At 42.2% G+C, this 18,675-nt stretch overlaps 1 protein-coding gene across 1 annotated transcript; it reads left to right on the top strand.

Annotated features, from left to right (window-relative positions):
• The first annotated feature begins 17,499 nt into the window (after positions 1 to 17,499).
• LOC125553990 (17.9 kDa class I heat shock protein) lies at positions 17,500 to 18,401 on the top strand. The gene has a single exon (XM_048717624.2). It carries the CDS (start codon positions 17,587 to 17,589, stop codon positions 18,061 to 18,063), a length of 477 nt encoding a protein of 158 aa, XP_048573581.2. The 5' UTR covers positions 17,500 to 17,586; the 3' UTR covers positions 18,064 to 18,401.
• The last annotated feature ends 274 nt before the right edge of the window (positions 18,402 to 18,675 follow it).

The following is an 18,675-nucleotide window of genomic DNA, read 5'->3' as shown; positions in this document are numbered from 1 at the left end:
CTTCATCTTTGGCGGGGATTTTTCTTTATTTATCTTAAGATGTTCCGTGGAGTTTCAGGACTTTTGGAGTTGCGCAAAATAGGTCTCTAATATTTGCTCCTTTTCCAGCCCAGAATTCCAGCTGCCGGCATTCTCCCTCCTTATGTAAACCTTGTAAAATAAGAGAGAATAACCATAAGTATTGTGACATAAAGTGAAATAACAGTCCATAATGCAATAAATATCGATATAAAAGCATGATGCAAAATGGACGTATCAACTCCCCCAAGCTTAGACCTCGCTTGTCCTCAAGCGAGAAGCCGATAACAATAAATATCTCCTCATGTTTAGAGGTAGAGGCATCGATAAAAATTTAAATACGGACATGAAGGCATCATGATTATTCTCATAACAGCAACATATATATATTTTGTCATATGATTACTTATGTTCAAGTGATGATCTATTCACAATGGAAAAGTACGGATCATAAACCTTATTGGGCTCCGACAAACTATAATCTCAGTCATTGAAGCAACTGCAATTTATCATAACATCAGAAAGAGTCTATGTCAGAGCTAAAAAGCAAGTCCACATACTCAAGTATCATTTAGTCCTCCATAATTGCTAACACTCACGCAATACTTGTGGTTACGGAGTTTTAATCGGACACAGAGAAAGATAGGGGCTTATAGTTTTGCCCCACAACCTTTTACCTCAAGGGTAATGCCAATAATAATGGTTCATGCTCCCCTACATCCAATTAGGTATATATATCATGTTCTTTCCAACATGCTGAGCTTGCCAAAGGATAAAATGAAAAAGAAAAGGTGAAGATCACCATGACTCTTGCATAAGGTAGAAGATAATAATAAAGGATAGGCCCTTCGCAGAGGGAAGCAGAGGTTGCCATGCGCTTTTATGGTTGGATGCATAAAATCTCAATGCGAAAGAACGTCACTTTATATTGCCCCTTGTGATATGAACCTTTATTATGCAGTTCGTTGCTTTTATTACTTCCACGTCACAAGATCGTATAAAGCTTATTTCTCCCACACCAATCAATCATACATATTTAGAGCAATTTTTATTGCTTTGCACCGATGACAACTTACATGAAGGATCTTACTCAATCCATAGGTAGATATGGTGGACTCTCATGGCAAAACTGGTTTAAGGGTATTCGGAAGCACAAGTAGTATTTCTACTTGGTGCTGAGAATTTGGCTAGCATGAGGGGGAAAGGCAAGCTCAACAAGTTAGAGGATCCATGACAACATACTTTATCTCAGATATAAGAAAGACATAACTCATTACGTTGTCTTCCTTGTCCAACATCAACTCTTTAGCATGTCATATTTTAATGAGTGCTCCCAATCATAAAAGATGTCAATGATAATATATCTATATGTGAAACCTCTCTTTCCTTATTACTTCCTATTAATTGCAACAATGACCAAAGCTATGTCTACCAACTCCCAACAACTTTTAATCATCATACTCTTTCTATGTGAAGTCATTACTCTCAATAATATCAATATGAACTCTTTGTTTCTTTTTATTATTTTTCTCTTTTCTTTTATTCACCCAAGATCATGGCAAAATAATCAAGCCCTTGACTCAACACTAATCTTTATTATATATAGCTCATGGACTCGATTACAAAGAGAGATCATAAAGCAAACTCAAAACTAGATCATGCCATGAACTTTATTCTACTAGATCAAGATACTACTAATAGGATAGAACTAAGAAAAACGGCAAAGATAGGAGTTGTAATTGTGATACGATACCGGGGCACCTCCCCCAAGCTTGGCAGTTGCCAAGGGGAGTGCCCATACCCATGTGATTATATCTCCTTTGTCGGTGAAGAAGGTGGTGGTGATTGATGTCTACTACACAACCTTCTTCTTGTAGACGTTGTTGGGCCTCCAAGTGCAGAGGTTTGTAGGACAGTAGCAAATTTCCCTCAAGTGGATGACCTAAGGTTTATCAATCCGTAGGAGGCGAAGGATGAAGATGGTCTCTCTCAAGCAACCCTGCAACCAAATAACAAAGAGTCTCTTGTGTCCCCAACACACCCAATACAATGGCAAATTGTATAGGTGCACTAGTTCGGCGAAGAGATGGTGATACAAGTGCAATATGGATGGTAGATAAAGGTATTTGTAATCTGAAAATATAAAAACAGCAAGGTAACTAATGATAAAAGTGAGCGTAACCGGTATTGCAATGATAGGAAATAAGGCCTAGGGTTCATACTTTCACTAGTGTAAGTCCTCTCAACAATAATAACATAGATAGATCATATGACAAGCCCTCAACATGCGACAAAGAGTCACTCCAAAGCCACTAATAGCGGAGAACAAACGTAGAGATTATGGTCGGGTACGAAACCACCACAAAGCTATTCTTTCGGATCAATCTATAAAAGAGTTCGTACTAGAATAACACCTTAAGATACAAATCAACCAAAACCCTAATGTCACCTAGATACTCTATTGTCACCTCAAGTATCCGTGGGCATGATTATATGATATGCATCACACAATCTCAGATTTATCCAACCAACATAAAAGTACTTCAAAGAGTGCCCCAAAGTTTCTACCAGAGAATCAAGAACGTGTGCCAACCCCTATGCGTAGGTTCCCAATGTCACGAAACCCGCAAGTTGATCACCAAGACATACATCAAGTGTTCTCATAAAGACTCAATCCGAAAAGATAACTTCAAAGGGGAAACTCAATTCATCACAAGAGAGTAGAGGGGGAGAAACATCATAAGATCCAACTACAATAGCAAAGCTCGGGATACATCAAGATCGTGCCATAGCAGGAACACGAGAGAGAACACGAGAGAGAGAGAGAGATCAAACACATAGCTACTGGTACATACCCTCAGCCCCGAGGGTGAACTACTCCCTCCTCGTCATGGATAGCGCCGGGATGATGAAGATGGCCACCGGTGATGGATCCCCCCTCCGGCAGGGTACCGGAAATGGGTCCCGATTGGTTTTTGGTGGTTCTGGAGGCTTGCGGCGGCGGAACTCCCGATCTAGGTTCTGTTCTGGAAGTTTTAGGGTACGACGGTATATATGGGTGAAAGGAGAACGTCGGTGGAGCTCCGAGGGGCCCACGAGGCAGGGGGGCGCGCCCAGGGGGGCGCCCTCCACCCTCGTGACCTCCCCAGAAACTTCCTGGAGTAGGGTCCAAGTCTCTTGGATCACGTTCGGTGAGAAGATCACGTTCCCGAAGGTTTCATTCTGTTTGGACTCCGTTTGATATTCTGTTTCCTCGAAATACTGAAAAAGGCAAAAAACAGCAATTCTGGGTTGGGCCTCCAGTTAATAGGTTAGTCCCAAAATAATATAAAAGTGGAAAATAAAGCCCAATATAGTCCAAAATAGTAGATAAAGTAGCATGGAGCAATCAAAAATTATAGATACGTTGGAGACGTATCAGGCATCCCCAAGCTTAATTCCTGCTCGTCCTCGAGTAGGTAAATGATGAAAAGAGAATTTTTGATGCGGAGTGATACTTTGGCATAATTTCAATGTAAATCTTCTTAATCATGGTATGAATATTCAGATCTGAAATGTTCAAGACAAAAGTTCATATTGACATAAAAATGATAATACTTCAAGCATACTAATCAAACAATTATGTCATCTCAAAATAACATGGCCAAAGGAAGTTCATCCCTACAAAATCATATAGTTAGGCTATGCTTCATTTTCGTCACACAAAGATATTCCCAACTTCTATACCCCCGATGACAAGCCAAGCAATTGTTTCATGCTCAAATAATCTCAAACGTTTTCAATCTTCACGCAATACATGAGCGTGAGCCATGGACATAGCACTATGGGTGGTATAGAATATGATGATGGCGATTGTGTGGAGAAGACAAAAAAGGAGAAAGTCTCACATCAACGAGGCTAATCAATGAGCTATGGAGATGCCCATCAATTGATGTTAATGCAAGGAGTAGGGAGTGCCATGCAACGGATGCACTAGAGCTAAGAATGCTCAACAAAAGAAAACTAGTGGGTGTGCATCCAACTTGCTTGCTCATGAAGACCTAGGGCATTTTGAGGAAGCCCATCGTTGGAATATACAAGCCAAGTTCTATAATGAAAAATTCCCACTAGTATGAACAAGACAACTTATGAGACTCACTATATGAAAATCATGGTGCTACTTTGAAGCACAATATATGAGACTCACTACATGAAGAACAAGGTGCTACTTTGAAGCACAAGTGTGGAAAAAGAGATAGTAGCATTGCCCTTTTTATTTTCTCTTTTTTTTGGGCCTTTCTTTTTTTCTTTTTGGCCTTTCTCTCTCTCTTTCTTTTTTTTGATTGGGCAATGCTCTAATAATGATGATCATCACACTTCTATTGATTACAACATAATGATTACAACTCGATACTAGAACAAGATATGACTCTATATGAATGCCTCCGGCGGTGTACCGGGATGGTGCAATGAATCAAGAGTGACATGTATGAAAAATAATGCATGGTGGCTTTGCCACAAATACGATGTCAACTACAAGATCATGCAATGGCAATATGACAAAAGTAAAGCATGTCATGATGATGATGATGATGATGGAAGTTGCATGGCAATATATCTCGGAATGGCTATGGAAATGCCATGATAGGTAGGTATGGTGGCTGTTTTGAGGAAGATATGGGGAGGTTTATGTGTGAAAGAGCGTATCATATCACGGGGTTTGGATGCACCGGCGAAGTTTGCACCAACTCTCAATGTGAGAAAGGGCAATGCACGGCACCGAAGAGGCTAGCAAATGGCAGAAAGGTAAAAGTGCGTATAATCCATGGACTCAACATTAGTCAAAAGAACTCATATACTTATTGCAAAAATTTAGAAGTCATCAAAAATCAAGTACTACGCGCATGCTCCTAGGGGGATAGATTGGTATGAAAAGACCATCACTCGTCCCCGACCGCCACTCATAAGGATGCACAAGCCAGGTACACTTCATGCTTCAAATTTGTTACACAACTTTAACCATACGTGCATGCTACGGGACTTGCTAACTTCAACACAAGTATTTCTCAAATTCACAACTACTCAACTAGCACGACTATGATATTATCACCTCCATATCTCAAAACAATTATCAAGCATCAAACTTATCTTAGTATTCAACCCACTAAAAAGAAGTTTCACATATCTTGAATACCAAGTATATTAACATTAAGCAAATTACCATGCTATTAACGACTCTCAAAATAATATAAGTGAAGCATGAGAGATCAAGTTTCTTTAAAACAAACCACCACCGTGCTCTAAAAGATCTAAGTGAAGCACTAGAGCAAAAATTATCACGCTCAAACAGATATAAGTGAAGCACATAGAGTAAACTATCAAGCTCAAAAGATATAAGTGAAGCACATAGAGTATTCTAAAAAAATTTCAATTCATACATGGCTCTCTAAAAAGGTGTGTACAGCAAGGATGATTGTGGTAGACTAACAAGCAAAGACACAAATAATACAAGACGCTCCAAGCAAAACACATATCATGTGGTGAATAAAAATATAGCTCCAAGTAAATTACCGATGGAAGTGGACGAAAGAGGGGATGCCTTCCGGGGCATCCCCAAGCTTTGACTTTTTGGTGTCCTTGGATTATCTTGGGGGTGCCATGGGCATCCCCAAGCTTAGGCTCTTGCCACTCCTTGTTCCATAATCCATCAAAAGAATTCACCCAAAACTTGAAAACTTCACAACACAAAACTCAATAGAAATCTCGTGAGCTCCGTTAGAGAAAGAAAACAAAAGACTACTTTAAGGTACTGTAGTGAACTTGTTCTTTATTTGTATTGGTGTTAAACCTACTGTATTAAAACTTCTCTATGGTTTATAAACTATTTTACTAGCCATAGATTCATCAAAATAAGCAAACAACACACGCAAAACAGAATCTGTCAAAAACAGAACAGTCTGTAGTAATCTGTTACTAACGCAAACTTCTGGAACCCAACAAATTCTACCAAACTTAGACGACCTGGGAAATTTGTTTATTGATCAGAAGCAATTGGAATCACTATTTTATCACGTTCTGGTGATTTTTGACAATTCGGGCACTGAGCGCAAAGATTCTGGAAATTACAGCAAGATCAAATAACTATCTTCCAAGAAGATCTAATAGGTTTAACTTGGCACAAACACTAATTAAAAGATAAAACCACATATAAACAGAATCTAGATGGATTATTTATTCCTAAACAAAACCAAAAACAAAAAACACAAAATAAAATTGGGTTGCCTCGCAACAAGCGCTATCGTTTAACGCCCCTAGCTAGGCATGATGATTTCAATGATGCTCACATAAAGGATAAGAATTAAAACATAAAGAGAGCATCATAAAGAATATTACTAGCACATTTAAGTGTAACATACTTCCTATGCATAGGGATTTTGTGAGCAAACAACTTATGGGAACAAGAATCAACTTGCATAGGAAGGTAAAACAAGCATAACTTCGAAACTTTAAGCACATAGAGAGGAAACTTGATATTATTGCAATTCCTATAAGCATATATTCCTCCCTCATAATAATTTTCAGTAGCATCATGAATGAATTCAACAATATAACCAGCACCTAAAGCATTCTTTTCATGATCTACAAGCATAGAAAATTTACTACTCTCCACATAAGCAAAATTCTTCTCATGAATAATAGTGGGAGCAAACTTAACAAAATAGCTATCATGTGATTGAAAATTAAGATCAAGATGACAAGTTTCATGGTTATCATTATTCTTTATAGCATACGTGTCATCACAATAATCATCATAGATAGGACGCATTCTTTCATCATAGTAAATTTGCTCATCAAATCTTGGGGGACAAAAAATATCATCTTCATCAAACATAGCTTCCCCAAGCATGTGGCTTTGCATATCATTAGCATCATGGATATTCAAGGAATTCATACTAACAACATTGCAATCATGCTCATCATTCACATATTTAGTGCCAAACAATTTAGAGATTTCTTCTTCTAGCACTTGAGCACAATTATCCATTCCATCATACTCTCGAAAGATATTAAAAAGATGAAGCGTATGAGACAAACTCAATTCCATTTTTTTGGTAGTTTTCTTTTATAAACTAGACTAGTGCTAAAACAAGAAACAAAAAGATTCGATTGCAAGATCTAAAGATATACCTTCACTTACCTAGCCTCCCCGGCAACGGCGCCAGAAAAGAGCTTGATGTCTACTACACAACCTTCTTCTTGTAGACGTTGTTGGGCCTCCAAGTGCAGAGGTTTGTAGGACAGTAGCAAATTTCCCTCAAGTGGATGACCTAAGGTTTATCAATCCGTAGGAGGCGTAGGATGAAGATGGTCTCTCTCAAGCAACCCTGCAACCAAATAACAAAGAGTCTCTTGTGTCCCCAACACACCCAATACAATGGTAAATTGTATAGGTGCACTAGTTCGGCGAAGAGATGGTGATACAAGTGCAATATGGATGGTAGATAAAGATATTTGTAATCTAAAAATATAAAAACAGCAAGGTAACTAATGATAAAAGTGAGCGTAAACAGTATTGCAATGATAGGAAATAAGGCCTAGGGTTCATACTTTCACTAGTGTAAGTCCTCTCAACAATAATAACATAGATAGATCATGTGACAAGCCCTCAACATGCAACAAAGAGTCACTCCAAAGCCACTAATAGCGGAGAACAAACATAGAGATTATGGTCGGTACGAAACCACCACAAAGCTATTCTTTCGGATCAATCTATAAAAGAGTTCGTACTAGAATAACACCTTAAGATACAAATCAACCAAAACCCTAATGTCACCTAGATACTCCATTGTCACCTCAAGTATCCGTGGGCATGATTATACGATATGCATCACACAATCTCAGATTTATCCAACCAACATAAAAGTACTTCAAAGAGTGCCCCAAAGTTTCTACTGGAGAATCAAGAACGTGTGCCAACCCCTATGCATAGGTTCCCAATGTCACGAAACCCGCAAGTTGATCACCAAGACATACATAAAGTGTTCTCATAAAGACTCAATCCGATAAGATAACTTCAAAGGGGAAACTCAATTCATCACAAGAGAGTAGAGGGGGAGAAACATCATAAGATCCAACTACAATAGCAAAGCTCGGGATACATCAAGATCGTGCCATAGAGGGAACACGAGAGAGAACACGAGAGAGAGAGATCAAACACATAGCTACTGGTACATACCCTCAGCCCCGAGGGTGAACTACTCCCTCCTCATCATGGACAGCGCCGGGATGATGAAGATGGCCACCGATGATGGATCCCCCCTCCGGCAGGGTACCGGAAAGGGGTCCCGATTGGTTTTTGGTGGTTCTGGAGGCTTGCGGCGGCGGAACTCCCGATCTAGGTTCTGTTCTGGAAGTTTTAGGGTACGACGGTATATATGGGTGAAAGGAGAACGTCGGTGGAGCTCCGAGGGGCCCACGAGGCAGGGGGCGCCCAGGGGGGGCCTCCTCCCTCGTGACCTCCCCGGAAACTTCTTGGAGCAGGGTCCAAGTCTCCTGGATCACGTTCGGTGAGAAGATCACGTTCCCGAAGGTTTCGTTCCGTTTGGACTCCGTTTGATATTCTGTTTCCTCGAAATACTGAAATAGGCAAAAAACAGCAATTCTGGGCTGGGCCTCTGGTTAATAGGTTAGTCCCAAAAATAATATAAAAGTGGAAAATAAAGCCCAATATGGTCCAAAACAGTAGATAAAGTAGCATGGAGCAATCAAAAATTATAGATACGTTGGAGGCGTATCAGTGATGTTCGCTTAGTTGATGGCTTAGGCTTCTCCCTTAATTTGCGCTTGAGGACGGCATTTTGATCCCTCAGATCATCAATCTCCCACTCCAGGGTTAATATCTTTTTGCATAGGTCCTGCTTATTTTCCTGCAAGAGACGAAAAGGGATAAACTCGAACTTGGGTTTGTTTACCCTATCAGGGAGACTTGACTTTTTGAACTCCACGTGCATGTCCCCAAGTTGAGGTAATGGTGCTTCATCTTCATCTGAGCTCGTCTCCTCCTTCCCCTTGGGTTCATAGTCCTCTTCTTCCTCCGTGGTCCATCCATCGTGTTCCACGTCTCCATAGACCTTTGGATATGCTAAGTAATCATCCACATAGCTTTCTCCTTCCGAATCCTGGGAAGACATGTTGGTTTGATCTTCAACGGGATAGCTCGAAACGAAAACAGAGGATATTTGCGTGATACGGGAGTCAAAACCTTCGGGAGGTTATATAATGAATTTTTACCGACCAAAATACGTATCATGCAAGAAAACAGAGTCCGGAAGGCACACGAGGTGCTCACGAGGTAGGGGGGCGCGCCCAAGGGGTAGGGCACGCCCACCACCCTCGTGGGGCCCTCGTGTCCTTCCCGGACTGCTACTTATTTTTCTATTTTTCTAAATATTCCAAAACAGAGAAATATTGCCTTAAAATTGTTTTGGAGTCAGTTTACTTACCGTACCACATACCTATTCCTTTTCGGAGTCTGAAACGTTCCGTAAAGTGTCCCTTATGTATTCCTCCAGGGTTACGGTTTCAATAATATGGGTTTCAAAATTTATGGGATTACCTGAGATATAATGTTTGATTCTTTGACCATTTACCACCTTCGGATTTGTGCCCTTGAAGTTGTTGATTTTTATGGCACCGGAACGATAGACCTCCTCGATAACATAGGGGCCTTCCCATTTAGAGAGAAGTTTTCCTGCAAAAAATCTTAAACGAGAGTTGTATAGCAATACATAATCACCTACATTAAACTCACGCTTTTGTATCCTTTTGTCATGCCATCTTTTAACTTTTTCTTTAAACAACTTGGTATTTTTATAAGCTTGGGTTCTCCATTCATCAAGTGAGCTAATATCAAATAACCTCTTCTCACCGGCAAGTTTAAAATCATAATTAAGCTCTTTAATAGCCCAATATGCCTTATGTTCTAGTTTGAGAGGTAAGTGACATACTTTTCCATAAACCATTTTATACGGAGACATACCCATAGGATTTTTGTATGCAGTTCTATAAGCCCATAATGCATCATCAAGATTCTTAGACCAATTCTTTCTAGACCTATTGACAGTCTTTTGCAAAATTAATTTGAGCTCTCTATTACTCAACTCTACTTGACCACTAGACTGAGGGTGATAAGGAGATACCATTCTATGATTAACATCATATTTTGCAAGCATTTTACGGAAAGCACCATGAATAAAGTGTGAACCACCATCAGTCATTAAATATCTAGGGACTCCAAACCTCGGGAAAATAACTTCCTTAAGCATTTTAATAGAAGTGTTATGATCAACACTACTAGTTGGAATAGCTTCTACCCACTTAGTAACGTAATCAACAGCAACTAAAATATGAGTATATCCATTAGAGGCAGGAAAAGGTCCCATATAATCAAAGCCCCAAACATCAAACGGTTCAATAACAAGTGAATAATTCATAGGCATTTCTTGACATCTACTAATATTACCAATTCTTTGACATTCATCACAAGACAAGACAAACTTACGGGCATCCTTGAAGAGAGTAGGCCAATAAAAACCAGATTGCAATACCTTATGTGCAATTCTATCTCCAGCGTGGTGTCCTCAGCTTCGGAATGACACTTGCGTAGGATCTGTTCCTGTTCATGCTCAGGTACACAACGTCTAATAACACCATCTACTCATTCTTTATAAAGATGTGGGTCATCCCAAAAGTAATGTCTCAAGTCATAGAAAAACTTTTTCTTTTGCTGGTATGTGAAGCTAGGTGGTATAAACTTAGCAACAATATAATTAGCATAATCAACATACCATGGAGTACTACGAGAAGTACTTATAACATTTAATTGTTCATCAGGAAAGCTATCATTAATAGGTAGTGGGTCATCAAGAATATTTTCTAACCTAGACAAGTTGTCTGCAACGGGGTTCTCAGCTCCCTTCCTATCAACAATATGCAAATCAAATTCTTGTAGCAAGAGAACCCATCTAATAAGTCTAGGTTTAGCATCTTTCTTTTCCATAAGGTATTTAATAGCAGCGTGATCAGTTTGGATAGTTACTTTAGAATCAACAATATAAGGTCTGAACTTATCACAAGCAAATACAACTGCTAAAAGCTCCTTTTCAGTAGTAGCATAATTTCTTTGAGCATTGTCTAGAGTCTTACTAGCATAATGAATAACATTTAATTTCTTATCAACTCTTTGCCCTAGAACAGCACCTACAGCATAATCACTCGCATCACACATAATTTCAAAGGGTAAATTCTAATCAGGTGGCTGAACAACATGTGCAGAGACTAATGCTTTCTTAAGTATTTCAAATGCTTCTACACAATCATCATCAAAGGCAAATGGTATATCTTTTTGCAATAAATTAGTCAGAGGCCGGGAAATTTTTGAGAAGTCCTTAATGAACCTCCTGTAAAATCCAGCGTGACCAAGGAAACTTCTTATACCTTTGATGTCCTTGGGACATGGCATCTTTTCAATAACATTGACCTTGGCTTTATCAACTTCAATACCTCTTTCAGAAACTTTATGCCCCAAGACAATACCTTCATTAACCATAAAGTGGCACTTTTCCCAATTCAAGACAAGATTAGTTTCTTCACATCTCTGCAAAACTCGATCAGGATTGCTCAAGCAATCATCAAAAGAGGAACCATAGACGGAAAAGTCATCCATGAAAACCTCACAAATCTTTTCACAAAAGTCAGAGAACATAGCCATCATGCATCTTTGAAAGGTAGCAGGTGCATTACATAAACCAAAAGGCATACGTCTATAAGCAAAAGTACCAAAAAGGGCATGTAAAAGTAGTCTTTGATTGATCTCTAGCCGACACAGGTATTTGAGAGAAACCAGAATAACCATCTAGAAAGCAATAGTGTGTATGTTTGCATAATCTTTCTAGCATTTGATCAATAAAAGGTAAGGGGTAATGATCTTTCTTAGTAGCTTTATTTAATTTGCATAAATCAATTACCATCCTATAATCTGTGATAATTCTTTGTGGAATCAATTCATCTTTATCATTAGGAACAATAGTAATACCTCCCTTCTTAGGGACACAATGGACAGGACTTACCCACTCACTATCAGCAACGGGATAGATTATACCTGCCTCCAGAAGCTTTAGTATTTCTTTTCTTACCACTTCTTTCATTTTAGGATTCAGACGTCATTGAGGATCACGAACTGGTTTGGCATCTGATTCCAAATTTATTTTATGTTGACATAGAGTGGGACTAATGCCCTTAAGATCATGAAGAGTATATCCAATAGCAGCACGGTGCTTCTTCAGAGTTTTCAATAATCTTTCTTCTTCATGCTCTGAAAGGTTAGCACTAATAATAACATGATATATCTTATTTTCATCAAGATAAGCATATTTAAGATTATCAGGCAAAGGTTTAAGCTCAAACACGGGATCACCCTTGGGTGGAGGAGGATCCCCTAAGATTTCAACAGGCAAATTGTGATGCAGAATAGGTTCCTGTTTAAAGAATACTTCATCTATTTCCCTTCTTTCATTCATGAACATATCATTTTCATGGTCTAGCAAATATTGTTCTAAAGGATCACTTGGAGGTACGGCAATAGAAGCAAGACCAATAATTTCATCCTTACTAGGTAATTCTTCCTCACGATGTTGTTTACTAAATTTAGAGAAATTAAACTCATGAACCATATCATCCAAGCCAATAGTAACAACATTCTTTTTGCAATATATCCTAGCATTAACAGTGTTCAAGAAGGGTCTACCAAATATAATGGGACAAAAGCTATCTTGCGGAGAAGTAAGAACAAGAAAATCAGCAGGATATTTAGTTTTCCCACACAAGACTTCAACATCTCTAACAATTCCAATTGGTGAAATAGTATCTCTATTGGCAAGTTTAATTGTGACATCAATACCTTCTAACTCAGCAGGTGCAATTTCATTCTTAATTTCTTTGTATAAGTCAATAGGTATTGCACTAGCACTAGCACCCATATCACATAAGCCATGATAACAATGATCTCCTATTTTAACAGAAATAACAGACACGCCTACCACAGGTCTATGTTTATCTTTATCACAAGGTTTAGCAATTCTAGCAGTTTCACCTTAGAACTGAATAACATGCCCATCACTATTATCAGACAAGAGATCTTTAACAATAGCAATATTAGGTTCTACTTTAACTTGCTCAGGAGGTGTATAAGTTCTAATATTGCTTTTACGAACAACAATTGAAGCTTTAGCATGATCCTTTATTCTAACAGGGAAAGGTGGTTTCTCAATATAAGAAGTAGGAACAATAGGATCATTATAGGTGACAGTCTTTTCTTCAACTTTAATAGGTGCAGCTACTTTTACTTCTATGGGAGGATGATATTTAAACCACTTCTCCTTAGGGAGATCAACATAAGTAGCAAAAGATTCACAGAAAGAAGCTACTATCTCAGAGTCAAGTCCATATTTAGTGCTAAACTTACGGAAAATATCGGTGTCCATAAAAGATTTAACACAATCAAACTTAGGTGTCATACCTGACTCCTTACCTTCGTCGAGGTCCCAATCTTCAGATTTGCGTTTAATTCTATCCAATAAATTCCATCTGAAGTCAATAGTCTTCATCATAAAAGAGCCAGCACAAGAAGTATCGAGCATGGTGCGATTGTTATCAAAAAGCCGAGCATATAAATTTTGAATAATCATTTCTCTTGAAAGCTCATGATTGGGGCATGAATATAACATTGATTTAAGCCTACCCCAAGCTTGAGTGATGCTTTCTCCTTCGCGAGGCCAGAAATTATATATATAATTGCGATCACGATGAACAAGATGCATAGGGTAATACTTTTGATGAAATTCTAGCTTCAATCTTTTATAGTCCCATGATCTCATATCATCGCATAGCCTATACCATATCAATGCGTCTCCCTTCAAAGATAAAGGGAAGACCTTCTTCTTAGCAACATCATCGGGTATACCTGCAAGCTTAAATAATCCACAAACTTCATCCACATATATTAAGTGCTCATCAGGATGCTTTGTTCCATCTCCTGTAAAAGGGTTAGCTAGCAGTTTTTCCATCATACCCGAAGGAAATTCAAAAGGAGTTTCATTGTTAATAGGTTCAGTAGGTTGAGGAGCAACTCTTTGCTCTACTGGACGGGGTGAAGATACCCCGAAGAAGCCCCTCAGAGAATTACTTTCCATAGTAACAAGTGACAGTAAATTTCAGCACACTATATAAGTTTTTCCTTACCAAATTCCACCTACCAAAGGCGCTACACTCCCCGGCAACGACGCCAGAAAAGAGTCTTGATGACCCACAAGTATATGGGATCTATCGTAGTCCTTTCGACAAGTAAGAGTGTCGAACCCAACGAGGAGCAGAAGGAAATGATAAGTGGTTTTCAGCAAGGTATTCTCTGCAAGTACTGAAATAAGTGGTAACAGATAGTTTTGTGATAAGATAAATTGTAACACGCAACAAGTAACAAAAGTAAATAAAGTGCAGCAAGATGGCCCAATCCTTTTGTAGCAAAGGACAAGCTGGAACAAACTCTTATAATAGGAAAAGCGCTCCCGAGGACACATGGGAATATCATCAAGCTAGTTTTCATCATGTTCATATGATTCGCGTTCGATACTTTGATAATTTGATATGTGGGTGGACCGGTGCTTGGGTGCTGTTCTTACTTGAAGAAGCATCCCACTTATGATTAACCTCAATTGCAAGCATCCGCAACTACAACAAAAGTATTAAGGTAAACCTAACCATAGCATGAAACATGCGGATCCAAATCAGCCCCTTACGAAGCAACGCATAAACTAGGGTTTAAGCTTCTGTCCCTCTAGCAACTCGTCATCTACTTATTACTTCCCAATGCCTTCCTCTAGGCCCAAATAATGGTGAAGTGTTATGTAGTCGACGTTCACATAACACCACTAGAGGCTAGACAACATACATCTTATCAAAATATCAAACGAATACCAAATTCATATGACTACTAATAGCAAGACTTCTCCCTTGTCCTCAGGAACAAACGTAATTACTCACAAAGCATATTCATGTTCAAAATCAGAGGGGTAATAATATGCATATAGGATCTGAACCTATGATCTTCCACCAAATAAACCAACTAGCATCAACTACAAGGAGTAATCAACACTACTAGCAACCTACTAGCACCAATCCCGGACTTTGAGACAAGAATTGGATACAAGAGATGAACTAGGGTTTGGAGATGAGATGGTGCTGGTGAAGATGTTGATGGAGATTGCCCTCTCCCGATGAGAGGAGCGTTGGTCATGACGATGGTGATGATTTTCCCCTCCCGGAGGGAAGTATCCCCGGCAGAACAGTTCTACCGGAGCTCTAGATTGGTTCCGCCAAGGTTCCGCCTCGTGGCGGCGGAGTCTCGTCCCGAAAAGTTCCTTCTTATTTTTTTCTCATCGAAAGACTTCATATAGGAGAAGATGGACGTCGGAGAACCACCAAGGGGCCCACGAGGTAGGGGGCGCGCCCTAGGGGGCGCCCCCACCCTCGTGAGCAGGGTGTGGGCCCCCTGGCCTTCATCTTTGGCGAGGATTTTTCATTATTTATTTTAAGATGTTCCGTGGAGTTTCAGGACTTTTGGAGTTGCGCAGAATAGGTCTCTAATATTTGCTCCTTTTCCAACCCAGAATTCCAGCTGCCGGCATTCTCCCTCCTTATGTAAACCTTGTAAAATAAGAGAGAATAACCATAAGTATTGTGACATAAAGTGAAATAACAGTCCATAATACAATAAATATCAATATAAAAGCATGATGCAAAATGGACGTATCATACGGCGCGGTGCATACCACGGGAAGTCGACGCGCGGTGACGGCGGAGTGGACCGCGGGACGCGACGCTACGGCCCGAAGGGGCGACACAGCGGCGGCGGGGAGGTCGGGGCAACGGCAGGAAGACCTCGGGCGGTGGCGGGGACCGCGGGCTGCGGTGCTACGGCTCGAAGGGGCAGTGCAGTGGCGGAGCGCGTGTCGGTGCAACCGTGGGGACAGCCTCGGGACGGCGGCGTGGACCATGTGGCATGCTCGCTACGGCCCGACGGGGCAACGCAGCGGCAACTCGAGGGTTGGAGCTGCCATGGGGACGACCTGGAGCGGACGGCCTCGGGGCGGCGGTGGACCGCGGGCCACGCCACTACGGCCCAAAGACGCGCCGCAGCGGTGATGCGGGTCGGTGCAACCGGGAGAAGAACCATGGGGCGGCGATGCTGCGGCCCGACGGGGCGACTCAGCGGCAGCCTGTTGCTCGACCGGTGGAGGGGCGCGCTGAACTCGGGGACGATCTTCACGGGACCTGCGGATGTGCGCGTAACCGACGGGCTAGGTCGGTCGCGCGGTGTAGATGAGGCGGATCGCGGCGGCAAGCGGGTGATCAAGCCGATCGCGCGAGGTCGGGGACGCCGCTCGATGGAGGCGGGGCGGCGATGGAGTTCGAGATGAAGCCTGCGACGGCGGGCGGCAGGGCGGCTATAATTGGCCGCCGCATGGCGCGACGCCGCCGGGTCGGTGTGATGCAGGAGTCCCGGTCGGAGCAGGGCGGTGACGGTCGGCGTAGATCGACGGGCGGGCAGGTGCGCGAATGGCGGCGGTGAAGGACCGCCGCATGACGCGTGGCCGCCGGGTTAGGGCGACCGGCGGGCAGACGTGCGAACGACGCGCGAGGCCGCCGGGTCAGGGCGACTGGCGGGCAGACGCACGGCCGATCGTGTCGGTGTTGGAGTATAGGCGTACGGGGTCGACGGCGGCGATGGACGACGCAAACCGATTAAGTAGATCAAAAATCAAAAAGAAAAACGCCGATCAAAACGACCGGCAAGAGAGCGAAAAACCCGGAGCAAGGGCTCGGGAAAAAGACTCTAAGGCAGCCGGCCAACACGGCTGGCGGACGAATCCTAGGTACGGGCGGCACGGCCCCCGGCGGCGGTCTTGGAGGCCAACCGCCCTGAGGGCGGTGCGCAAGTGCGGAAGCGGCGACGGCTAGAGTTTAGGAACGACTTGCGATAAATACCATGTTAGAAAGGAGAAAGAGGGATTTAGTGGAATAGTTTTTTATGTATTGCTTGAGCCTCGTGGGCATATATATAGAAGTACAATGATCTATTTGGAGTAAAAGACAAGCCAAAACAAATCCTAATATATCTCATATATTTCGATAATCACGATACTTAACATGGTCTTCATCGTAAAATGAATGAGTTCAAGATCATTTTAAACGAGACTTTTTGTTAGACAGAAAAGAAATTTTTAGAGACTGGAATTTCCATCGGCTCCAGAAAGAACTTTTTTTTTAGAATCGCCTCCAGAAAGAATTAGAAAATACCAGATGCATCCCTCAAAAAAAAAAAATACCAGATGCAATTTCATCTACCGCAGCAGGGCCGGTTACGTTCCGGCCATAGGCCCGACGCTCCAAAACCAGCAGTTTCCAGCACACTCCACGCTCCAGACCCATCACAGCTTCCTAATCGCAGTTAGTCCTCGCTCAACTCGAGCAATCATGTCGCTGATTCCCCGCGGCAAAGCCTTCGACCCCTTCTCCCTTGACCTCACGGACCCCTTCGATGGCTTCCCCTTCGGCTCCGGCGGCAGCAGCAGCTTCTTCCCCTCGTTCCCGCGCGCATCCTCCGAGACCGCGGCCTTCGCCGGCGCGCGGATCGACTGGAAGGAGACTCCCGAGGCGCACGTGTTCAAGGCGGACGTGCCGGGGCTGAAGAAGGAGGAAGTGAAGGTGGAGGTGGAGGACGGCAACGTGCTCCAGATCAGCGGCGAGCGCAACAAAGAGCAGGAGGAGAAGACGAGCACGTGGCACAGGGTGGAGCGCAGCAGCGGCAAGTTCCTGCGCAGGTTCCGCCTCCCGGACAACGCCAAGGCGGACCAGATCAAGGCGGCCATGGAGAACGGCCTGCTCACAGTCACCGTGCCCAAGAAGGAGGTCAAGAAGCCCGAGGTCAAGTCCATCCAGATTTCTGGCTAGGCTGCTTCGGGATCGAGGTTCAATTCGCCGCTCTGGGGTTCGACTCGCTCTTTTGTGACTTTTGCTCAAAGGCCTGTAATAAGTGTGGATTTGGGTCCGTGTTGGTGTGAGTATGCCCTTGTCAGTACTGTGTTCGGCCCTCGCCGGGGCCAAAGGTCTTGCGGCGATCACGCAATTCGAGCCACCCTAGCCGTGCACCTGCTCTGTATCCGGGCTCATCGTAGATTCATGCTCGCCCTCTAGTGTATGAGTTTATATCTACTACCCTGTAACTCTTGTTCTTCTATCTATCAATGAAATGTATTCGCGAAAAAAAATGAGTTAGTCATGTAATGCAAGCATCGAGTCCGTACTGCTGTGATCAACTTGTGTACTGGTTTCAATGAGCAAGTCATGGTTCTCTCCTAACTGCTTTTGGCCTTTCGATTCTATGTCCGTGTTGAAGTCGTACGCATCTCTAATACTATCAACCATTCTGCCATTGTGGGGAACTCTGGTCTTGTTTTGTACCGTGGTAGTCCACATGCACAGCAGAACTCGTACGCACCTTCGAGTACATCGAGTATTTTCTTTCAAAGACACCGGAGAACTGCTGTGATTTCATTGAAGAAG

Source organism: Triticum urartu, chromosome 4A, assembly GCF_056163025.1.
Source record: "Triticum urartu cultivar PI428250 chromosome 4A, HENAU_Tu73, whole genome shotgun sequence".
Taxonomy (NCBI): domain Eukaryota; kingdom Viridiplantae; phylum Streptophyta; class Magnoliopsida; order Poales; family Poaceae; genus Triticum; species Triticum urartu.
Note: the sequence above shows the minus strand (reverse complement) of the source record. Positions and strands in the feature narration are given on the sequence as shown.

Coding starts and splice junctions, on each gene's coding strand:
- LOC125553990 (XM_048717624.2), top strand. CDS start 17,587: ATGTCGCTGATTCCCCGCGGCAAAGCCTTCGACCCCTTCTCCCTTGAC.